The 25,461-nt window shown below is 45.9% G+C and overlaps 1 protein-coding gene across 1 annotated transcript in view; it reads left to right on the top strand.

Annotated features, from left to right (window-relative positions):
• Positions 1-25,461, top strand: part of MRC1 (mannose receptor C-type 1) — a 349,243-nt gene that overhangs the window by 142,830 nt on the left and 180,952 nt on the right. Inside the window, 2 exon segments of the mRNA XM_029588750.1 lie at positions 14,636-14,723; positions 15,204-15,348. Of these exon segments, the coding sequence (XP_029444610.1) occupies positions 14,636-14,723; positions 15,204-15,348 (233 nt within the window).

The following is a 25,461-nucleotide window of genomic DNA, read 5'->3' as shown; positions in this document are numbered from 1 at the left end:
GGAGGTCGGACTACCAGGCTGCTGTAAGGATGCTTTGATACCAGACAACCCGACCGTGTGGAGGACGACCAACCCCATCACAAGGAAGGTGTGCAAGGGGACTTTGTTGGTCTGGACTTACAATATAGACACGTTTGCTGCGAGAACTGCCAGCGGGTGGTTGTATCCTTGGGGAGAGAAATACCCGACCCAAAGGATACGGTGGGTGGTGGCAGTTAGGCCCAACAGGGCCAGACTCTGGAACATTGAATATTGAACTGGATATTGGTTAAAGCTGAACTTGTAAAGCTGAACTTTTACGCCAAACTTCAGGAACTGAGCGGTGGCTCAGTAGAGAAGGCTTCTGCCTTCTAGTCACGTGGGACAGGGTTCAAATCCCACCTGAGGATTTACTGGATAAATACTTATAACTTGTTATTTGGAATTGAGGAGTATCCAGAGACGCTCGACCAGTGATTAGATTCCAGGAATAGATGCTTTGCAGACCGGTGCAAATCATCACACCATTGCACTCTCAGAGCTTTCCCTGGAAAAAGGTACTCGCTCCTCGAGGGCCTACTTCATTCCAGCTCCTGGGTTTCTATGAGACATTGTGTGAGTGTTACCATCAGGTTCTGTCCATGAACTCTGCATACCCTGCCTACTCAATATATCTCAATTTCTCTACAGCTCAGACTCCAGGGATCGCTGTTCCAGTATCTGAGGGACTACAGCCCAGCTGGGCATTCCAGCTCACTACTGCCACCTTTGGTGGTTCAGTATACAGGACTAGTGTGTGTCTGTCTCCTAACTCTGAGCCTGACCGGTGGCCCCTCTCGGGATCATTCCCCCCAGGGTGTGGTCATCTGCCACAGGTCCAAGGATCCACCCACAACTCTCCTAAATAATAACAGATTGCTAACTCCTTGCAACACGTTACTAACAAATAAGGCCTGGACGAATAGGCAAAGCAATCGAGGACAGAGGTCAATCTAACCTAGGGACATATGGTCCGGACGGACAGGCACAGCAATCGAGGACAGAGGTCAATCCCACATAGGGTCATAGGGCCTGGATGGACAGGCACAGCAATAGAGGAAAGAGATCAATCCCACCTAGGGACATAAGGCCTAGACGGACAGGCACAGCAGTCGAGGACAGAGGTCAATCCCACCTAGGGACATAAGGCCTGGACAGACAGGCACAGCAATCAAGGTCAAACCCTTGTAGGGACATAAGGCCTGGATGAACAGGCACAGCAATTGAAGTCAAACCCTTTTAGGGACATAAGGCCTGGACGGACAGGCACAGCAATCGAGGACAGAGGTCAAGCCCAGATAGGGACATAAGGCCTGGATGAAAGGCAGAGCAGTCAAGGACAGAGGTCAATCCCAGCTAGGGGCATAATGCCTGGACGGACAAGCACAGCAATCAAGGACAGAGGTCAAGCCCAGGTAGGGACATAAGGCCTGGACAAACAGACACAGCAATCGAGGACAGAGGTCAATCCCACCTAGGGACATAAGCCTGGATGGACAGGTACAGCAATCGAGGACAGAGGTCAAGCCCACTTAAGGACATAAGGCCTGGACGAACAGGCACAGCAATAGAGGACAGAGGTCAATCCCACCTAGGGACATAAGGCCTCTACGAACAGTCACAGCAATCAAGGACAGAGTTCAAGCCCACCTAGGGATATAAGGCCTAGACGAATAGGCAAAGCAATCGAGGTCAAACCCTTGTAGGGACATAAGGCCTGTATGAACAGGCACAGCAATAGAGGACAGAGGTCAAGCCCACATAGGGACATAAGGCCTGGACGAACAGGCACAGCAATCGAGGACAGAGCTCAATCCCACCTAGGGACATAAGGCCTGGATGGACAAGTACATCAATCGAGGACAGAGGTCAAGCCCATGTAGGGCTTGAGGTCAAGCCCACATAGGGACATAAGGCCTGGACGAACTGGCACAGCAATCGAGGACAGAGGTCAATCCCACCTAGGGACAAAAGGCCTAGACGGACAGGCACAGCAATCGAGGTCAAACCCTTGTAGGGACTTAAGGCCTGGACGAACAGTCACAGCAATCAAGGACAGAGCTCAAGCCCACCTAGGGACATAAGGCCTAGACGAATAGGCACAGCAATCGAGGTCAAACCCTTGTAGGGACTTAAGGCCTGTACAAACAGGCACAGCAATCAAGGACACAGGTCAAACACTCTTAGGCCTGGATGGACAGGCATAGCATTAGAGGATTTCCTTTATGCAGGTATGTTGTGGTTTGACCTGTCACTTCTTCCTGAACTGGTTCACTGCCAGAAGAAAATGGCATCTTTTTCATTTCTGAAAGATAACTCAACAGAGGATGCTTTATAGCAATAGAGACTGCCATTTGTGAAGCAAGAACTGAGCTGGAGATTATTTTTGAATACCCAGAAGCTATTAACTGTACTTATGCACTTCAGCTGATGACAGAGGAATATGAAGAGCTCTCAGAAATAAGAAAACCACTGCTCAAGTCAAAATCTACAATATCAACCTATGTTGACTTTGTGGTTTATACAGTGCCTCTGTAAACAATGGGAACACAGAAGATGAACTAGATTGCAACTACCACCAGTTTTCAATAGTACTAGAAACATTACTGTTGGCAAGGTCATGAATAATATTGAGCATATGAAATATGCAAGCTCCAAACATCTGAAGTCAGCTTTTTATGTTCTTACATTCCAAATGTGAACGGACAGGCAAAGCGTTAGAGGTCAGGCCCTTGTAGGGACGTACGGCCTGGACAGTGGATGGACAGGCACAGCGTTTCAGGTCAGGTAGATGTGCTGCAGTGCTTATATTATCTGGAGCATAGGAGGCAGTTGGAGCTGCTGCAAGGCTTTCAATTGCTTTTATTAATCTTGCCATTCACAGGGAAAATTTGGAAACCCAAGCAAAGGCAGGTGTACTTTCAAAAACACTAGCATTTCCATCAACTCTGGTGCCAGGCTTGAGCGGTGAGGGCTCATGATATCCCCTGTAATTGAAAAGACACATTCACTGGGCACACTGGTTGGTGGACATGACAGATATCGCTGAGCCACTTTGGCTAGGTGTGGTCAGACAGTGGACTTGTGTGCCCAATATGCCAGTGGATATGTCTGCAAGTTTTCTGTCGGCTCTGAGAGATACCATGTCACTGACAGCTGTTCTGGTGTCTCCTTTGCTTGGGTGGGCTGAGATTTACTCATGCCAGCTGCTTTCTCTCAAGCCCAGAGCACAACAGATGAATCTTTATGGGCAACATGCCTTTGATGTTCTGAAGTGGAGGAGGAGGGGGAGGTACTAACTGTCGCTGACAGAGTGCTGCTCCTGCTTGGGATACCACAACTCTCTGAAGTGCCCGCTGTTTCCATCTCTGCTTCACGCCGAATCTGTCTCTGCCTATGGCGCTTCTGTTCATGGACCTTTGCTAACAGCAGGTTCTTCATCAATCATACTGTAGGGCGAGTTTCCCTTTCACACGGGGATCACAGACTGTGGTGAGCATGTATGTGTTCTGTTCTGTTAAAGGCCTTAATCTCTCTTCTACCTGCTGCTGCAAAACATCCAGACAATGCAGTACCTCAACTGTCATTCCCTCTTCCTGTTTAAAGGCCTCAAAATTTTCATCCAGGAAATTAACTATTGGGATGATGTCAGCCAAGGTGGCACTTCTGGAACTCAGCTCCTCCGTGACATCCTTGAAGGGCTGCAGGATTTTTACCAGCTGACTCATGACTAACCAGTCATGATGCCCTAGGGGATTCTGCACACCTATGTCCATTGTACCAGAATGTTCATGAAGGGGTTTCTGCAGCTTCACTAACCTCTCGAGCATCATAAAGGTGGAATTCTACCGGGTGGCAATGTCTTGAATAAGACACTTGTGAGGCATCTCCAAATCAGTCTGCTTTTGTCGAACAACCTGCCCCGCCTTCACACTTCTGTGGAAGTGTGCTGCTATGTTACTGCACTTCTGTATTAATCTATGCAGGTATTCATTCTCTTTGTCACTGGAATCCAACCCCAGAGCTGACTTCACTACCAGGTGCAGAGTGTGTGCAAAACATCTGATGTTCTTAAAGTGCCCATCGTTTATTGCCTTAACCATGTTTGCACCATTGTCTGTGACAAAGAACCCTGCCTGAGGATTCCTGTCTCGCTGGTGTAGTTGCCAGCCCTCCAGCATCTGTCTGATGCATGCTAGAATATTGGCTGCGGTATGGGCCAGTCCGTCAGGTGGGTGTGCAGTAAAGCCCACCTCCACCCTGATATTTGTTCAGTAAAAGAGCTGCTGCCTGCCCCTGCCTCAGCCAGGTCCCACCAGTGTGCTGTCAGGGAGAGGTAAGAGTGTGTAGCATTCATGGCGGTCCAGATATCGCAGGTGAAATGCACACTCCCCTCTGCCTTAGCTAGCAGCGCTTGGATTCAACTGCGACACTGCTTGTACAGGCTGGGCAGGACCTTTCTGCTAAATGTGGTTCTGGAGGGGACTTTGTAATTTGGAACTACGACCTTCAGAAAACGCTTGAAACCCACCAACTGCAAGGGCTGGTCATCAAGGGCAATCATTTCCCCAATGCTGCTGATTACAACTTTTGAGGCTGCCTGCCTCCTACCCCGGGATAGCGTTACCGCACTCCATCCCATTTCTTCCATAGTGGGTTGTCGCTTCTGCCACATGTCAGGGGGTTGCTGGTCTGCCACCTGACTGCTAGAAGGTGATGAGGGCATGGGCTGACTCTGCTGCTTTTGAACCACTTTACGCTGCTTGGAAGGGGTCCCTTGACTGTTACTGCCACCATCCCCAGATGGCAGTACTGTTGTTGGTTGTAGCCTCTTCATATGATGCGTCATGCCAAAATTAGATAGATGTTCCATTTGCTTGTCTCTGCTAATAGCCGTGCCTCAGTAATTATACCGAGCAAAACACGGGTCATCCATCACTTTAAAGTGGCTCCAGATCACAATGTCTTTCGTAATCCTCCCTTCTCTAAAGCCTTGGGGGTGGATGCTGGCACTGGAGCTGAAGTAGTGGGTGCACCCTGAGAAGCAGTGCCAGGGGCCTCAGTCACCCTCTGTGCCTGCGCTGACTGCTCTTCCTCCTCCTCCTCAGTTTCATCTCTCCCCTGCTGCACTGAAGTGGAGGCTAAGACAGGACTAACTGATCCTCCTAAAACTTCGTCAGCTATTACTTCTTCCGTTTCTGATGAGAATCCCACACAAGATGATTCTTCATCTGAATCAGAAGCAAACAGTGACTGCACTACATTGTCAACGCTAAGTCTTAGTCGAGACTTCTGTCCTACTGCTGCTTTTGGGTGTCGACATTTTGTCTGACATGACTCAGCCTCCCTTTCCCTCACCTCCAAAACTACAGGGTCAGAAACAGGTTGTGGCGATGGCGATGCATCATGTTTAGATTTCATTTTTTTCTGGATGGAACTGCCTGCCCCTCCAAAGAGTTTAGATTGCAACAGGTCCCTTTTTAACTTTAATGGGGGACTGGCACTAGTGCCTTTTGAAGTGCCTCCTCTGCCAGTCCCAATCACTTGACCACATCTAGCTTTCCCTGACATTATGGATTTAGTGTCACTGCCTAGTGCCTACTGGCTGCCCACTGGCACAGTGCCTTGATATGCACACACAGAGCTTGCTATGCACACACAGAGCTTGTAACTACAAAAGAGGCAGACTGGGGATTTCACTGCACAGACTGTCCCAGTAATATACTTGAGTCTGCTAAACTAGCCAGTGCCCACTGGCACAATGCCTTGATATGCACTAATGCATTGTGTGTGCACACACAGAGCTTATAACTACAAAAGAGGCAGACTGGGGATTTCACTGCACAGACTGTCCCAATAATATACTTGAGTCTGCTAAACTACCCAGTGCCCGATGAAATATATTTTTCAATGGACGTTCTAGCAAACTAGCTAAAAATTGAATATATCTCTCCCACCCACAACACCCAAATGGTGCTTGCAGCCTAGCCCAGAAGGTGAATTAAACAAAATGGCACTGCTAGCAGCTTCTCTCCCTGGCACAGAGAGACCGTCTCAGATCAACTAAAAAAACTGCTTAAAAAAAAAACAGGGCTAGCTGACACTGTAGCCAAATAAAGAATAAATATATTTTTCTCTTAAGTAACTAGCCTAGCTAGCAATTGAATACAGATTTGAGAATTCAGACTAGCTCTGAGTGCATCCACGTTCCGCAGAGACAGACCACCTCCCAGCCTCCCCATGTCACCCCTGCAAAGAAAGTGCATGGCACATTGTGTGCTTAAGTATATATAGTGCTGGGTCATCAGGAAAAGCATCACTGAGCACTGAGTGACAACATGATTGGCTGCATTCAGTGCATTTCAAAAAATCTTATCGCTGATACATTGCATTCTGGTATCCGTGCCAACCTGTCCGACCCACTCTGACAGGGCTATGAGGTCACTGATGACTCACAGGAAAGGTCAGGTTTTTGCCTATGGATACACCCAAATGGCGTTCTCTGATTGCAAATGGTGGTGAAGAAAAGCACGCGGCACCAAACATATGGAACGGATGATATGTTATATTCGTGGGGAGTTGCGATATGTTTCGCTTCCCCATGAATACAACAAATAGGGACATATATGTTGCGGATTGCCAATACGTTGAAAATGAATGCACACCCCTATCATCTGCTTCTGTCTCCCCTCTGAACTCTCCTTGGCACCACACCCCTTCAAAATCACCCCCGTGTCCACTGCTATCTCCGCCCATCCACCATCCCATGTCATTTCAACTTAAGCCTTCCCCTACCATGATTCCCCAATCCTACTCTCTCCCCAACCAACTCCTCCAAAATACTCCATAAGCTGGTGCCATGGGACCCCCATCTATCTCCAAACCAACCTGAAGGGCAAATACAATCCCAGTTGTAATCACCTCTTTGACTCATGCGTCAATAAAATCCCTCCTCTGCCTTGAAGCATGTTGCTCTCTAACATTTACCTCCTCTGAGTCTTCCCCCTGAGAATTTCCTATATCCAACAAAATAGGTCCTGCTAAAGCAGCATTAATTCCCTTGTCCATTAGACTTCTCCCCTTATCGGTGCCAGTGCTTCTGCCACACTATTTTTTTTAACTGCCATTCCTCTCCCTTTACCACTTGTTCATGGAAATAAACACTCACAACAGCCTAATTCTCCTGCAGGTTATACATTGGAAGCGTTCAGCACAGTTCAAACGTGCAATCAAAGAAAATTCACTCATAATCAGACATAATGAAAAATTCCAGCATAATACAGTCAATAGAAGAAATGTTTCTCATATTTGTATATCTGCTACACCAGCTTACCATATTTTTAAACACTAGCTAAATTATCCCATGGAAAAATTACTCTTAAAGAACTAGTAATACCTTTCCCTTTATCGATTTTAATAATTTCTTAAATCAGTTAATTTTGGACTATGCAAACCCTTACATTAGCCCACAAAACATTCAAGTCTCTCTTTTTTACTCTTATCAGGTGAATTTTCAAAAGCTTATACATGCAAAAATGTGCCTATACGCACATATGGGACATATACGCATGCAATCTGTATTTTATAAACGGGTCACATACATGCATTATATTCACCTGTGCACATGAAAAAAGGGAACATGTCAGAGTGTGGTTTGCATGTACGCATGTAATGAGCTATTTTTAAAGAGACTTACGTACATTTAGTACTGCTTATTTACACACACATCTTTAAACTTCAGTTCTATTTTGCAACTTGGTGTTTGGCAGGCTGGCTTCTCCAGGTGAGTGGATATGGGAGCAGGCTAGGGGTTGGCAGGGAGTATACAGTACCTGGGACAATCTGGGCTATGCTGTGGTGTTACCGGGACATATTGGGAGGTAAGCGTGAGTGTCCCTGGGACTGATAGGCTATACCATGGTGTGTAAGTGAGTGTCCTTGGAACAGACTGAGCCATATTAGGGGGTCACTGGGACATACTGGGTTATACTGGGGGATAAGAGTGAGTGTCTCTGGGACAGACAGGACTACACTTAGGGGTGGGATTCTCTGGTGGTAAAACCATATTCAAAATAATTCTCATGGGCTTTTGAGTACTCATGTGACAACGGTTGAGGAGGGAGCGAGAACAAAGGAGAAGTTTTTGGATCTGTCAGAAGAGCAATTGATGAGCAGGTACAGATTCATCAAGAAAACCATACTATACTTTCTCCAGCAGTTAGAGCAGAACCTACAATCTTCTACCTGTTGGAAGGTTGCAGGACTTTCTCTAACTGCTGGCATAGATATAGGACTGTTGCAATTTTTATCGGTGACATATCCCGCAGGCACAAGTTTGAGACTTTGCATGGCACTTCTTCATTGGCCCTGCAGGCACATTCTGTCCTGCCAATTCAATTGCCCCTGAGGCAGCTCTAAGTACAGAGCGAAACTCGGCCAGAGTCGGGCATTTTTTAATAAAGGGCTTCTTATCATCCGATTCTCGTTTTTTTTTTCACTAAGAAAAAAGTTGCCATTATAATCTCCTTGGTCTAGTGGCATTGTAAAGGTCAGAAACATCACCCACTCAATCCACCTTGTCTCCAGCATTTAAAAATGGAGCCTCCAACCTTCCTGAGGCAGTGCCGAAGTGATGTCACTAGACCACCAGGCGATTTCCACTTTACGTGGAAGGAAAGTTGGGCAGTACTTCATATGAGTCGTGAGACCCCCTTAAATCCCTGTGGCAGTTCATTTGAATCACCACTTTGTGGTCCTGGCCTGGAAAGTAACCATATTGAAGTGGTTATTTTCTTAGTGAAAAGGATACCATAAAGCCTTTCTTGCTCACCATTTTTTGCAAAATTGTCCCGTAATGAGATGCTTTTCATTTATTTTGAGTTACAGTAGCTCATTACTAGGAATTACGAGTATACTTTTGCATAGTGGGCTATGTGAAAAATTATACTACTGTGAAGCAGACATTTACAAAATGTTTTTGCAAAGGGGTTTTTGTGAAAATCTGATGCACAACGGCCACTCTATCACATTTTTGAGCATTTATGGGCATTTTGTGAAATTGTGCAAAAATCCATTTTGCAAAAAAAAAAAAAAGTGCAATGTAGTACATCGGCCTGTAAAAGAGGAATAGTTAGAATGAAAGGGATATAGATTTAGCAAACAGAAGGATCAATTGAGAGCAGACAGCATGAACACACATTTCTACTGCATGACCTGCAAACCTTTGATACATTCTTTTGTTCTTACAAGGTTGGGCTATTGTAATATCTTATAGCAAGGAATATCTGTGGGCACAGTTAGATGACTCCAATTGCTGTAGATTACTAATGCTAATTTGATTCTTAGTTTCAATAAAAATGAACATACTTCTCCTTTGCTTGTGAAATTACATTAGTTACCCATTCTTTGCCTGATAAAATGAACATTTCTTGTATTCAGAGCTTTGTATAGGGGTCAACCAAAATATCTGTCAGGTTTCCATACAAATCATTGAGGTCCATATTCAGCTGCTGTGTGGCTTGGCTAGTTAGCTGGATAAACTTAGTTGGTTAACTTAGCCTATATAAATTTATGGGTATAGTTATGCCACTGAATATATTCTGCTGTCTTAAAATTAGCCAGATTTTATCTAGCTAATCTTATAACAGGTGTACAGGCCAACCGGATAGGATATCTGGCTAACTTTGAATATCGGAGTTAGCCAGATATCTTATTCAATTAGCTCAATTCCTCCCACTTATGTCCCCAGAATGCCCCTGACATCTGGCCAAATTCTAGCTAGATAACTTCTGAATTATGTTATGGTCTCTATCGCCGCTACACGGCCCGAGCCCTTACCTTCCCTGCTGGGTCCGGGGCCTTTCCGTGATCCGCGGGATTCGGGGTCGGCCTGGCTGGGTGGGGAAGGCCTCTCCACGTGTGAGACGCCACCAGCTCCGCGGGACTCCTCCCCCCGGGGGAACGCGCGCGCGCGAGGGCTGGCCTTTTCACCCTCCGGCACCCGGATGTGCTGCTCCGCCCCCCCGAGTGACGTCAGCACCGGCGGGATATTTAAACCGGCGCCAGTCCCCAGGAAGTTGCCTTGCAACGTGGTCACCTTGTGAGTAAGTTGCCGCACCTGGAATTCCTGTTCCTGCTCGCCAGCACCAGTGTTCCTGCGTTCGTTTGCCTGCCTGCCTGTGACTCGGATTGTACCTGACTTGTCTCTGCCTGCTGCCTGCCTGTGACTCGGATTGGACCTGACTTTGCCTCTGCCTGCTGCCTGCCTGTGACTCGGATTGGACCTGACTTTGCCTCTGCCTGCTGCCTGCCTGTGACTCGGTTTGGACCTGACCCTGCCTTTGCCTGCCGCCTGCCTAGACCCCGGACTGCTTCCTCGTGTTGTCTCCTGCTGCCTGCCTAGATCCCGGATCGCCTACCCGTGACTCCTGCTCCCTACTTCAGCCCCGGACTGTTCTTTCTCGCCAGCGGTTCACCTAAGTCCCAGCGGTCCAGGTCCCTACGGGCTCCTCCTGGGGGGACCTCGGACTTCCAGGGCGAAGACACCTAAGCCCTAGCGACCCGGGCGCCAACGGCTCCTCCGGGGGCGTTTCGGGTTTCCAGGTGAAGACCAGACCTCTGCCTGGCGGTCTGCCTCCCGACTGTCCTCGACGGTCGGCCCAAGGATCCACCCTCTAATCGTAACAATTATCTGTCTAAATATTTCTGAATATGAATTCAAAATGCTCAGGTGAACAGGACTTACTAAGGATCTCTCCTCCCTCAGAGATTACACTCTGCAACTCTTGTTCACATATATCTTAGACCACTATCAGGTCGATCCAGTAAAGTTCAGTTGAAGATTTCTCTTCTGTAACGAGCTCGCTGCGCACAATTCGGACGCGTAAGGCAAACCAGCGATACAGTCTCCAGTTTTGCGCGTCCGTAGCGCTTCTTAAAACAGACGCGTAACCCTTCCCGCACCCGGTATGTAAATGAACGAATTAGCTGTATAATGAAGGAATTAGCTATTCCCCTCCGATACCGTAACGGGCAGTCAGGTTCTCTCATTAGTAACGCACTGTTTTGCCGCGGCCGTAACGTGTTAGTTTACCGCCTCCCGCTTAAGATACTCAAAAACAATAAAACACAATTTAAAAAAAAAGCGATACAGAGATGATCGAGAAAATGTAATGATGTGGGACACATAAAACCTGTCAGAAGAAAAAATAAAAATTTTTAAATACCTGTCGGAGGGCCGTGTGGTTCCAGGCGGCCGGCGGCGGCGGGAGCCGGGTGGTCGCGTGTTAAATCTAGGCCGCGGGCGGGTGGGCACCTGTTCCAGGCAGCGGCGGCGGGGGGACACGCGTTAGTTCGAGACGGCCGGGTCCGCACAGGCGCGCAGCGGCGGCGGGGGGACACGCGTTAGTTCGAGACGGCCGGGTCCGCACAGGCGCGCATTCATTCACTGCCGGTGGGGGCTGCCTCTGGCAGCCCCCACCGGCAGTGAATGAATGCGCGCCTGTGCGACCCCTGCGATTTGGCGCTCACGGCGTGACGTCACGGCATGTGACTGCCTTGAGCGCCGAATCGCAGGGGTCGCACAGGCGCACATTCATTCATTCACTGCCGGTGGGGGCTGCCGGAGAGGCAGCCCCCACCGGCAGTGAATGAATTCATTCATCCAGGCGGAGGAGCCGGCTGCTTTCGCCACCGGCTTCTCCGCCTGGATGAATGAATGCGCGCCTGTGCGGACCCGGCTTAGATTTAACACGCGACCACCCGCCGGCCGTCTCGAACTAACGCGTGTCCCCCGCCGCCGCTGCCTGGAACAGGCACCCACCCGCCCGCGGCCTAGATTTAACACGCGACCACCCGGCTCCCGCCGCCGCCGGCCGCCTGTACCCACGCGGCCGTCTGAAACTAACGCGCGTCCACCCGCCCCCCCTCCCCCCCGCCGCCCGGAACAGGCGCCCACCCGCCCGCGGCCTAGATTTAACACTCGACCACCGGCCCCCCGGATCCCGCCGGCCGCCTGGACCCACGCGGCCCTCCGACAGGTATTTAAAAATTTTGATTTTTACACTTCCTGGTGCCTGTCATTTCAAATGTCATTTGAAATGACAGGTACCAGCGCACCCAGGTTAATGTATAGGCGCTGTATTAAGCGCCTATACAGTAAAATGGGTTACGCGGGCATAACCCTTCCCTACCGCTTTAAAGCCGCGGCATGCATTTGCATGCGATTAGAGGAGAGTATCGGGGAGTTAGTGAAGAGAACTGTGCGTGCGGGGAGGAAGGGTGCGCCTGACACTACCTGACACTACCGCACTGTTTCTACCGCGGCCTTACTGGATCGACCTGTATGTAAGCTGTTGTCTGTTCTTGGCCTTCATTTATTATCTGTATGCTGACGACATTCAGTTTTTGATCCCTTGTCACAATTATGTCAAAAGTACTCTAAGCCTACTTAATAGCTATCTCACGACTATTTCAAATTGGTTAGCTGATAACCAACTCTTGTTTAATGTGGGAAAACAGAGATCATACCTCTGAGTAGGTGATAAAATCTAAATTTCCCAATACTTTTAGTTTTCAAGGTATAGAAATCCCCATTGTCTATGAATTAAGAAACCTTGAAGTACTATTTGACTCTAAACTTTAATTTGCACCACAAAGCAAGTCCTTGGTTAAGACTTCATATTGGAAATTAAGGATGTTAGATGTTTAAATTTTTCATTTGGTTTTACAAGTTTTAATATTTTCAAATTTGGATTGCTGTAATACTTTATTCTTAGGGTTGCCAAAATATATTTTGTGATCCTTGCAGATGATACAGAATTCTGCTGCAAGAATCTTAACGGGCTCCTCAAAGTTTGAACACATCTCACCAATCTTCAAATCCTTGATTGGCTACCAATTGAATATAGAATACAATATTGAATTTTAAGTTTAATACATAATGCTCTAAGTCATGGCTCCCCTGTTTGTCTTAATATTCCTCTAAAGATTCACTGTCTGGTTAGAAATTAAAGTTCAGAGGAGCAATGCTTATTGGATATCCTGAATCATAAAACTATTCGTCTAGTAGAATCCCGAGAAAAATGATTATCTTTTGCTGGTGCTGAAATGTGGAACAAGCTACCTTTATCATTACAAAACAGGCATGTCCTAAGTCCTTTAAAAACAGCTTAAAACACATTTGTTTGATATTGCATTTTAAAATATTTGGCAGGAAAATTTATCATCTATGTGAGCAAATGTAGGCCATTTTATTTTCATTCTTACATTTTACTTTCTTGTTTTTATGTATTTTATTGTGGTTTTATGATTTAGAAATATATGTAATTTTGTTATATTATTATACATGCTTTAATTGTAAGCCGCTCAGAACTTTAGATGATGCAGCATATACATTTTGTAAAATAAATAAATAAATAAATATGACATACCTCATTTTCATATCAAGCACTATCTCTGTGGAATATTTTACCTCTAAATATCATTTAGAGTCAAACTATATGAAATTCAGGAAGAGTGTTAAAACCTGGCTGTTTAGGAAAGCATTTGATAGTGGCTAACTGATTTGCTGGATCAGTATATTGGCTCAGTCTTAGTTTATTTTATAGTTATTATACATTTTGTGCTAGTCTTATATCCTTAGGCTATTTATGTTATTGTCTTGATAAGACATTTTTATTTCATTGTGGTTTTATAGTTTTAGATTAAGGTTTTTATTATTGAAGTGGTCATTTTATATTTTGTTTAATCTCTTTTTTGATATAGCTGCATTTTTTTAAAACTACTTCTGTTGTAAACTGCTTTGATAATTGTAGAAAGGTGGTACCATTAAGAGGAATAACTAAACTAAAACTACTTAGTATTCACACTAAAAGGAGAGGATGACAGACTAAAAGCAAAGACAAGGACAGAAAAGGGATGTGGGGTGAAACTGTTACCAATTATTGAGGTTGTAATATTTAATGTTCTGACAGTTGAAATCAGACAAGTCAGATAGGACCTAAAGAAACTCAAGGAGGTACTCCTCCTAGCCAAGTTCAAGTTTGTGTGCTGCGAGCCAGTATAGTGCAAATAATATTGGGATTTCTTGTATACGCTATGTTTTGCTGTGAGTGCAGCTAAGAGGGAACAATGCTCACAGCTCTGTTTAACTTACGGCTTGAAACAAGAGAGGTTCCAAGACATTGGAGAAGAGCCTATAGGAAGGGTGGGAGCAAAGAGAAAGCATAAAACTATAGCATATAGGGAGGAGAAATAGCCTAGTGGTTAGAGCAGTGGACTTTGAACCAGGAGACCAGGGTTTGAGTCCTGCTGTCACTCCTTGTGACCTTGGACAAGTCACTTTACCCTCCATTGCCTCAGGTACAAACAGATTGTAAGCCCTCTAGGGATAGAGAAATACCTACCGTACCTGAATGTAAATTGGTGTGATATCTCAATTGAGAACAAATGTCAGTAAATAAATAGACTTGTTAGTTTGACATTAGTGGTGGGCAAGATTGTGGCAAGACTACTAGAGGATGGAATAGTATGAAACAGTGAATACAGGATCCTAGGCAAAATGGTTTATATGCTAAATTTTATGTTTTTTGTATGATATCTTTTTTTTTTTTTTAAGACGCCAAGGACATTACGGTGAGAAATTTTGGATGGGTCTGTTCACCTTGAATCCTCAGGAGGGATTTGCTTGGTCTGATGACTCTCCTGTGAGTATTTTTGAGTTTGAATAATTGTTTTGCACCTCAGGCTCCAGGATTTACATCCAGCAGTCATTCCTCATTCTATTCTTTTTCCTATACCCTTTTTCATCTTGCAATATCATTCTTTGTTCCCCTCTCTGCTCTGCTCATTCTTTGTTCCCCTAAGCATTAATGAGATAAGGCAGCATTCTTTTAATTGTCAAACCAAACCAAATCTCTTCTCTTCTGCATTATGTCAATTTAATTTTATCTAAATTTGTCATTTCATTTAAAAAAAATAACCTTCTTATTCTAGATCTGGTTTATTAATTAACCAGTGAGTGCAAATGTATAAAACATTTACCAGTGAGTGCAAACAAAGCTGAAAGCTTATGAGAATTTTTGACTTCGCAGATTAGTGTTCAGTCACTGAAAATACATTCTGCTACTTCTCCCATTTGTGAGTACATTTGCTATGAGAAAAAAAATCTACTATTTTTATTATAGCTTTCTTATGAAAATTGGTCTTATGGGGAACCTAATAATTATCAAGGAATAGAACTCTGTGGTGAGTTTAGTGCACATTCACACATGCTATGGAATGATCGCTACTGTGAAAGCCCCCAGGATTTTGTTTGTCAGATACAAAAAGGTAAGAGTCTTTCTCTTTATTTTCTATTGTTGACTTCCGAATATGAAGAATTTAACGATACGGCTGCCAGGCTGCCCCCCTGCCAGCAGGTGCTCTCAGTGGGCTGCTCTCAATCCTACTCTAGCCTCTGCCTTGAAGGTTGCATGATGCAGCAAAGCCAGCCCTATAAAAATCTCCCTCATGCTAAGCTCTGGGCCTGATCATCAAGTCACCTTGGCTTCTTGCTCTGGCCATCCCTTTGCTTTGACCCTGTTCCCAGTATGGCCTGTTAGAGACCTTCCTGCTTTGCTCTGCCGTGTCTAGCTTCTGCTTTGTTTGTTCCTGTGTTCCTTGCCTGTCTGATTATTTTCCTGGTTCCTATGGTGCCTCTCAGTGGCCCTCCTGTTTAATGTGTATACCTTGCCTTGTCTGTGTCCTGTCTGGGCTTCCTGGCGGCCCTCCTGGTCTATATACTACTTGTCCTGGTCCTGCCTAGGTCTCCTGGTGGCATAGCTTATACTGTATCTTGTTCCTGTCTTGTCTGGGCCTCCCAGTAGTAGTTCATGCCTGTGTGCCCTTGCCTACTTTAGGTATCCCAGTGGCCTAGCTTGTCTGCGTTTTTTATTCCTGCCTGTGTGTTTTACCTTGTTCCTACTTGTGTGTTTACCTTGTTCCTGTCTGTGTGTTCTTTGCTTTGCCTTGTACCCTGTTCCAATTTCTGTTTCTTGTCTGTCCTTGTTTGTCTGGTTCTGTCTTGCTCCGCTCCTGACTATTCACCTGTACCAGTTCCTGCTTGTCCAGTAAATCCTTATCTTGAACGGATTTCTCAGTAATGATCTCAGCTGATCTTTGCTTCTGTCTCCTGTTAGCAAAGTCCTATCAGCCACTAGAACCTGTGGGCTCAACCCAAGGGGGAGATGGCCAGTTAGGTGAAAACGCAGCCCTGCTCTGTTCTGTCCTGTGTCCTGCTCTGCTCCTACCAAACCCATGACAATATGTGATCTGATAAGTAATATTAGAAAGATAAAAAATGAACATGTTAAGTTGTATATCTTTTGTAAATTGTAAACCATGTTTTTTAAATTCAGTACCAGATAGGTTCCTAGAGGAAAAATCCATAAACTGCTATTAATCAATAAGGAATAGTAGCTTGAGATCTGTTTAATGTTTGGGTACTTGCTAGGTACTTGTGACTTGGATTGGTGACTGTTGGGAACAGGATACTGGGCTTGATGGCCCCTTAGTCTGACCCAGTTTGGCATATCTTATGTTCTTATGTACCAATAGTGCACACAGGGGTAGATTTTCAAAGAGTTACGTGCGTAATATACGCATGTAATATAGGCGCATAAACCTTTAAAAACCCTCCTGCGCATGTCGAGCCTATTTTGCATAGGCTTGGCAGCGCCCACAAGCCCCGGGCTGCGTGTATGTCCTGGGGCTTTGAAAAAGGGGCGGAAAGGGGGCGTGGGTGTGGGCGTGGCACAGGTCTTGGGGCGGTCCAGGGGCGGTACTGAGGCCTCCGGCACAGCGACTGTGCTGGGGCATGGCGCGCCGGCAGCCGGCCGGCACGCGCAAGATACGCCTGCCAGAGGCAGGCATAAATACTTGAAATAAGGTGGGGGGATTTAGGTAGGGCTGGGGGATGGGTTAGATAGGGGAAGGGAAGGGAAGGTGGGGGGTAGCGGAAGAAAAGTTCCCTCTGAGGCCACTCCGATTTCGGAGCGGCCTTGGAGGGAACAGGGAAAGTCATCGGGGCTCCCCTAGGGCTCGGCGCGCGGATTTTATAACATGTGCGCGGTAGCACGCATGTTATAAAATCGGGTGTACATTTGTGCACGCCGGGTAGCGCACACAAATGTACCCTGCATGCGCTGGTTTAAAAATATGCCCCATAGTAAAATATATACATGCAGCTGAAAATGAAATAGTATATGAGCAAAAATAACTGAAATCTTTTTTTTTTTTCATTTATTGTTTATTCATTTATAACATTTATAAAAATGATACAATAAGGTAATCCAGAATAAAGATAGAAAATTTTCATCATTACATCCATTCTTTTAGAATAACATAATAACTGTCTAGCTCACATCTAGGGGAGAATGAGGCTGACAGTACAAACGTGCGTCATTACTTCTAAACAAATTTTAAACTCCTTAAACCTATCTAGGTATTCTGAGACTTATCCCTTAAGAAACATTTGATATGTTATCTGGCACTTACAAGGGAATTTCAAGAGAAAAGTAGCTCCTATATCTAGAGCTGCTTGCTTCAAAGAAAGAAACAGTTTCCTCTGTGCCTGCATCGCACGAGAAACGTCTGGAAAGACCTGTATCTTTTGCCCCCCAAAATTAAAATGTTTGTTTTGAAAATATTTAGAAAAGAATAGATCTTTATCCTTTTTCAATGAGAAAATAATGAGCAATGTCGCTCTAGACTAGAGGCTATATTGTCCAGCGAGTCCTCTAAAAAAGATGAGACCCCTGGACTTTCCAATGTATCTATGCCACCCTAACAAACTTGCAAAGTTCTTCTTCTAGGCAAATAATATAACTTTGAAATAATTGGGATTTTCTGCACCTCATAAGAAAGTATTTCTACTACATATTTTTGAACAATTCAGTTTCAAACATTAACCTGTCAATTGGAAAATTCAATAAACGTAAGTTGAGTGATCTTGCTTCATTTTCCAGTGATTCAATTCTAGTAAGTAGTATCATATTATCTTTAATGGAAGATATACTGGTAGCCTGCATTCTTTACTATCGGGTTCAAATTTGCTACTGCCTGCTCCACTTTATCAGTCCTTCCATCTAAATCCTCAAAGTTTTCCCTTGTTTCTACTGAGAAAATAAGCACTTTAGAAATAGTATTAGACAATTTCTTATCTATTTTTGTAGTTAATCTCCAAACATCCAACAGTGAAACATTTTCAGGTTCTACATTATTCTCCTCTCCTTCAGTACCCAATTCAAGAATTACTGTAGGACAACGGACTTTAGTGCTGCTATTAGTAGCCTCGCTACCCTTGGATATTGCATTCAAATATATATTCCCCTCTGCTCTATCCCCTCCTCCACTAGTGGGGATTTCAATCCCAGAGGGTTCTATAACAGTATTTGGCTCCAGTAAACCTTCCCTCTTAGATTGTAAGGAAGGTTGTGTGGACCGGGGGCTTAAGGTAACCCCTAATATAGTTACCTTTTCCAACTTCCCCGACATAGGACTCACCCATACGTGTTATGTGAGAGTCCATAGGTCCAATTCTCCTTGACACTGGGGTTGGAGGCAAAGAGGAAAATTTCTTTGATTTATGTTTTCTTCCCATATTAATTTTCCTCACCCAGGGGTGCGCCCCTTTGGCGCACGGCTTGGTTGCGCACCACAGGGGCCCTCATTTTATGTAGTTCTGGGGGCGCCCTCTGATGTCACCACGGGTCCCGCCCACTCAGTCCGGGCCTCCTCGCCAAAGAAAAGTATTTTCAAGTTCAAGCCTTCTTGCAGGTAATATCTAGAGCCAGGCTCTCCCCAGCCTGCCGACCATGCTCCTCAACTCCCCAAAAATAACTGAAATCTAAGAGATGAAGTATAGAAACTGCAAAGAGAGAGAAGCTAGAAACATGACGGCAGAAAAAATTCATATGATCCATCTAGTCTGCCCATCCACCCAATTAATTTAGTGTTATAATTCCCATCACTTCCTTAGAGATCCCCTGTATTTATCACATGCTTTCTTGAATTCAGATATTGTTTTTGTCTCTACCACCTCTACTGGGAGGCTGTTCCATGCACCAACAGCTTCTCTGTAAAGAAATGTTTCCTAAGATTACTCCTGAGTCTCCTTTCAACCTCATCGCATATGTAAACTTCTGGTTCAATTCTTGATTTGTAATGTTGTTGAATTTTAATAAACAGTTTGAACCCCCCCCCCAAAAAAAAAACAACAAAAAACCCCAACAAAGCCATATTTCAGCATAGCACCTACTTCAGAGGTATTTACTCACAAGCTTATATCACAGAACAAAAAAGACAAAACAAAAACAGCACACAAATGTACAATAGTACAATAGGGTTGATAAAACAAGGAGGAAGGCGATCTATAAAAGCCGTTGGGGCAACACAAAGGATAGATGCCAAGGAATGTCCGTCAAGGTGCTTTATTATGAGGTAAACCAATCCAATTAAAATCGCCCGACTCAGGCCGAGTTTCGCCCCCACACGGGGGCTGCCTCAGGGACTACAATAAACAAATAAAAAATACAACTTCAAAAAGCAAGACATGACTCACAAAACACGCCCACATTCATGATTGATAGGTATTTTGGCGCGCATGACAGTGTTTTTAAGTCCATCTTTCCAGTTCTGTTTTTCTATTCCGTCAAGCAGGAGACCGGCGTACAGTTTGACTACATTTCCTAAGTAAGTTTAGAGTTGACATCGCCATTTTTTATCGATAGCTTTTTTACTGTTTTAAATGGTTACATTATAGAAGTAATAGGTCCATCATAATCTGTGTCTTATACTTGGTTGGGTAGTGTTTATTCTATGGACACCCACGTTAGTCGCTTGATTTATTTTATTTTGATCGCCTTTGTTTCTTTACTTATGCCCCCAGCCTGAGAGCGAGCCAGCTCTGGCATGTAATACTGTATTGCAAAACTGCTCGGGATACCAGTTTGTAGGGGTGTGCATTCGTTTTCGCCGTATTGGCGATCCGCAACGTATATTGCACTATTCGTAGTATTCGTGGGCAAGCGAAACGTATCGCGATTCCCCACGAATCTTCGCCAAATTATACGGCCACCTAAATAAAAATTTAAACAAACCCCCCACCCTCCTGAACCCCCTTAAGAATTACCAAAACTCCCTGGTGGTCCAGCGGGGGGTCCGGGAACCATCCCCTGCACTCACACCCTCGGTGCCGGTTTCATCATGGCGCCGATAGCCTTTGTCACAGGGGCTACCGGTGCCATTGGTCAGCCCCTGTCACATGTCATCGGCACCATCTTGTGCTCCTACCATGTGACAGGGGCTGACCAATGGCACCGGTAGCCCCTGTGACATAATATGGGCAAAGGCTATCGGCGCCATTTTGAGTACTGGCATCGGACGGCCGGCGTGCAGGAGGTCGCTCTGGGACCCCGTTGGACCCCCAGGGACTTTTGGCCAGTTTGGGGGGCCTCCTGACCCCCACAAGACTTGCAAAAAGTCTTGTGGGGGTCACATAGTGACATAGTGAGGGCAAAGGCGATCGGCACCATTTTGAATACTGGCAGCAGATCGCCTTTGCCCTCACTATGTCACAGGGGCTGACCGTTGGTACCTGTGACATAGTGAGGGCAAAGTCGATCGGCGCCATTTTGAGTACTGGCATCGGACGGCCGGCATGCAGGAGGTCGCTCCCGGACCCCCGCTGGACTTTTTGAAAGTCTTGTGGGGGTCAGGAGGCCCCCCCCCAAGCTGGCCAAAAGTCCCTGGGGGTCCAACGGGGGTCCCGGAGCGACCTCCTGCACTCCTGGTCCGATGCCATTAATCAAAATGGCGCCGATAGCCTTTGACAGGGGCTACCAGTGCCATTGGTCAGCCCCTGTCACATGGTAGGAGCACAAGATGGCACTGATGCCCATGTGACAGGGGCTGACCAATGGCACCGGTAGCCCCTGTGACAAAGGCTATCGGCGCCATAATGAAACCGGCACCGAGGGTGTGAGAGTGCATTGGATGGCTCCCGGACTCCCCGCTGGACCACCAGGGAGTTTTGGTAAGTCTTGGGGGGGTCAGGAGGGTGGGGGGTTGTAGTTAATTTTAATTTTAGCTGGGACACGAATAGAAATCGCCGTATTAACGCATCGGGGCGCCATACGGCCGAATGCAATGTATCTGCTCCCCGACGAATCCAAATCACGAATGCAACGTATGGCGTCCCTCTGCACATCCCTACCAGTTTGAGCCCGCTCTAAACTTATTGAAGCAAGTGTTTATTAACCAGCAGTTGTTGTAAATTCAATTTACAGTTCAGTACGGTCTATACAAGCGTCATTTTTTTTTCTACCACTTTGCTCTTTGGTTTTCTTCCTCCTTTGGCGGTTTGATTTCATGCAATTTACATTTTTATTTGGTTTTTCTTTTTTTGCACTGAGTGGTGTTCTATATTATTTCATATCCACGAGTCCTATTAGTTCTTACGTTACTTTTATCTTCACCTTCCCAGACTGAGAGCTAACCAGCCTCGGTGTGAAGTACTGCACAATTATAATCGACTGTCTCCATCACAACCTAGAATGAGCCATGGTTGTGTTATCAAAATATATGGTTTCAAGTAAGCATCTCCATTAAGTCATAGTTTTTTAGTCATAGCTATACACAATTGAGTTTCTTCAGTTTTTATTGCAGCTTTCAGTTTTTTAAGTAGCACTTCTCCTTTCACTTTCTAGTTTCCTCTAGTCACCTACATGGTTCGTGCAATGCCATTCATGAATTTTTATTTTGAGTTTTAGATTAATTTCAATACCTTTTAATTCAAAAATATTTTTTTGGCTAGTCGCAGTTGTCTAGTAATTTACAAGCATGCATCACCATATTAATTATGAAAAATATATTTGTTAATTACAATTTTGAGTTCATAGACATGTTTTTCACATTTTGTTTTATTACGTTCATACAGCTTGTCAAATTCATCAGCATAAGACAATTTCGAATACATATAAGACATTTTTATACAGGTAAAATCATCTACTCTGTCATAACATCTAAAATTAAGTTCTAATTGGAAGCTATATCCGTCTCTACACATGTATAGCCATTATGCTTATTTCTTTGTGTTTCTATTGCTGTGTCTCATTTTATATGTTTTTCAGATACACATACCTTTGTTACCATTTTATTAGCCAGATTATTTCATATAATGTTTGTGAGTCATGTATGTCTTGCTTTTTGAAGTTGTATTTTTTATTCGTTTATTGTAGTCCCTGAGGCAGCCCCCGTGTGGGGGTGAAAATCGGCCTGAGTCGGGCGATTTTAATTGGATTGGTTTACCTCATAATAAAGCATCTTGACGGACATTCCTTGGCATCTATCCTTTGTGTTGCCCCAATAGTACAATAGTACTTAATTAGCCCATAGACAGCAGAAACTTGATCAGCAGTATCTATGCATCGGCTCTGGGGAAGATTCAAGAATATTGTTGAAACTAGTTTCTTGCCATAGAGCTGGTATGTAGATGAATGTTTTCTTGGGCCTGCACTCATGTTTTGCAGACAGGAGCCTTTTGATACTGTGGCAAGGTGTCAAGAGATAAAGTAGAGTTTTTTCATTGGCTTGACTTCTGGTTCCTCTAACTTAGATGACATCTATTTGTTCTTTATGCTCCAGCGGGATTTACAGTCACTGGATCAAATACTTTTCAGAGATGCACTTGTCCAACTCCTCTTGGATTTCTGGTTAGGCACCTCAATGTTTCAACAGGTTTTCAAGCCTTTTTTTCTGTAATAATAGCATTATGCTGAAATATGGCCGTTTCATATTTTTTAATGTATATTATTTATTTTGTCATGGTTTGTCTAGAATTGTTGCACGTCCTGTCCGCTTTGGCAACGCGGTCGGCCCTGCTCACCTCGCGCTCCCGTCAAATAGCTCCGGGCACCCCTCCCTTGCGACTACAGACACTTCACAGCATCCTAGGTCTTCCAGTTCGCCATCCTCCTCATGGCGGAGCTCCCGTCAAGGCTTCGTGGAGTCAGCATCCTCGGCCACACCCCTAGGTGCGTGCACGGCTGACGTGCAGACCTTTAAAGGGCCCAGAGCGGGAAAACCTGTGGGGGCGCTTCCCGATGACGTCACATAGATGCACTATTTAAGGCGATGCCCTTTCCACAGGACCTCGCCTTGGCAAACGGGTCGACACCATTGGTGTAGTGAGTTTGCCTTCGTGTTCCAGTGTCTCCTGTTACAGTGTCTCCTGTTCCAGCATCTCCATGTTCCTGTATCCTCCGTTCCCAGTGGCTCCTTGTGTTCCTGTATCCTTCCCAGGTAGTACCTCTCGGGACTGACCTTTGGTACTGACCACTGCCTGCCTGACCATTCTACTGCCTGCCACTTGGAACTAATTCTCACTTGCCTTGACTACGCTCGGACTGATTCTGGTTTTGACGCCTGCTTTGGCTGACCTCTCCTGGACTGATACTCTGGCTCTGACCCTTGCGCTTCACTCGGACACTCTCTTCTAGCCTCCTGTTACCATTGGGCCAACCTGCTTGGAAATCAACCACGGCTTCCACTTGGCTAGACCTACAGGCGCTGCTTATCTCGCCTGGAGGACCTCCCTGAACTGTTGCCTCCCTGAGGTCTCCGGAGCTTCCAGTTCAGGTCTAGCTCACCCACTCTGCATCAGCCATGCACCCTTTCTTGTGGTGGGCACACCTATCCGCTACCTCTCCGGGAGACCACCGGTGGCCCACCTGTCCAGGCAGTCCGGGCACCCAAGGGCTCAACCTGTGGAAACCCCGGATGTTATTGGTGAAGCTCTAGCTAGCCTCTGTCTCCTTGTGTGCTCCGCCTCCTGGTGGCAGGTGCTCTCTGGGTCTGACCAAAGGGCCGAACCAATCTTTCACCAGGCCAAGGGTCCACCTCCAGCGCAACAGGTTGCCAAGGCCATGGATTCAATTGAGTTTCCTGCCTTGCAGGCCATCCCTGGTCTGGCTAATCGTGTCCGAGAACAACAGGTCCTGGAAACATTGGCCTTCTCTGTGGAAAGACTACGCTCTCAATTGGAGGAGTCTGACTTGGTCAACTCAAGGGGTCTTGCCCAAAGCTCACTCTTACGGGCACCACTGGCCCTCCCTGCTCCATCCCGTTTTAATGGGGATCCGCACCTTTGTCGAGGGTTCATAAACCAATGCTATATGCAGTTCTCACTGCAACTCTCGCTGTTTCCTGATAAAGCAACTAAGATCACCTTTATCCTTTCACACCTTGAGGGGGGGCCCTGGCATGGGCTTCCCTGCTTTGGGAGCGTTCTGATGCCATCCTTTGCCAGCTTCCTCAGTTCGTCTCCGTCTTCTGACGTACCTTCGAGGACCCAGGCCGATAAGCGGTCGCTGGCCACCACCTACTCCACCTCCGTCAGGGCTCGCACCTGCTCGCTGAATATACAGTGGAGTTCAGAACACTAGCTACTGAGCTAGGTTGGCAAGAAGACTGCTTGAGGGCACGCTATCTCAAATGCCTCTCTCCAGCTTTTAAAGACGAACTGATGCTCGCGAGATCCCTGTATCTCTTGAAGACTTGATCTCCCTGGCTGGTAGAATTGATTACCGTCTCCGACAACGTCATCAGAAGGTAAGGGCACTTCGACCTCCTGCCCCATGACCATCTTGTGCAGCAAATCCTCCGTTGAAGGCCTTACTGGTTCCTCAGCCACCCAAGGAGCCCATGCAAATCAATCACGGGTGCTTGACTCCAGAGGAACAACTCCAATGCAGGAAAGCAGGCCTCTGCTTATATTGCGATGGTTCTGGACACCTTCTTCAAATGTGCTCCGTATCTCTGGGAAACTCCAAAGCCTGTGCCCAGCGGGGGTCCAGTGCTTGGGCACTACTGTTTCTGGCCTTCAACTATTGCTCCCTATCTCCCTCCTAGAGGAGACACGTTCTTTTGCCACCACCGCCCTCGTGGACACTGGGGTGAGTGGAAATTTTATCAACGAAGATATCATCAAACTTCTTCAGATACAGGCCCAACCACTAGAAGTACCACTCCGCATCACCTCGATTCAGGGGGACCATCTACCCGGTTGTATCACTCACTGTACCATGTACCATGTACCATGACTGTACCAGTCGCCTCACCGTTGGAACCCTCCATGATGAGGAAATATCTCTTCTTATCCTGAAACGGTCCACGCACCCTGTAATCCTTGGACTTCCCTGGCTCCAGTTACATGCACCCCACTTTGACTGACAATCCTTGCAACTAATTCAGTGGGGCCCTAAATGTTGAAACCGCTGTCTATGGCCAGTGTCTCCATCAGTGACCGTTCTCAACACTACAACCCTTCCTGGATTACCTGCTCAATACTTGGACTTCAAGGACGTTTTCTCCAAGGTAAACACTGATATCCTACCACCACTTCGA

This window comes from Rhinatrema bivittatum, chromosome 2 (genome assembly GCF_901001135.1).
Source record: "Rhinatrema bivittatum chromosome 2, aRhiBiv1.1, whole genome shotgun sequence".
In the NCBI taxonomy this organism is placed as follows: domain Eukaryota; kingdom Metazoa; phylum Chordata; class Amphibia; order Gymnophiona; family Rhinatrematidae; genus Rhinatrema; species Rhinatrema bivittatum.
The sequence above is the reverse complement of the archived record's forward strand: the minus strand, read 5'-3'. Positions and strand labels throughout refer to the sequence as shown.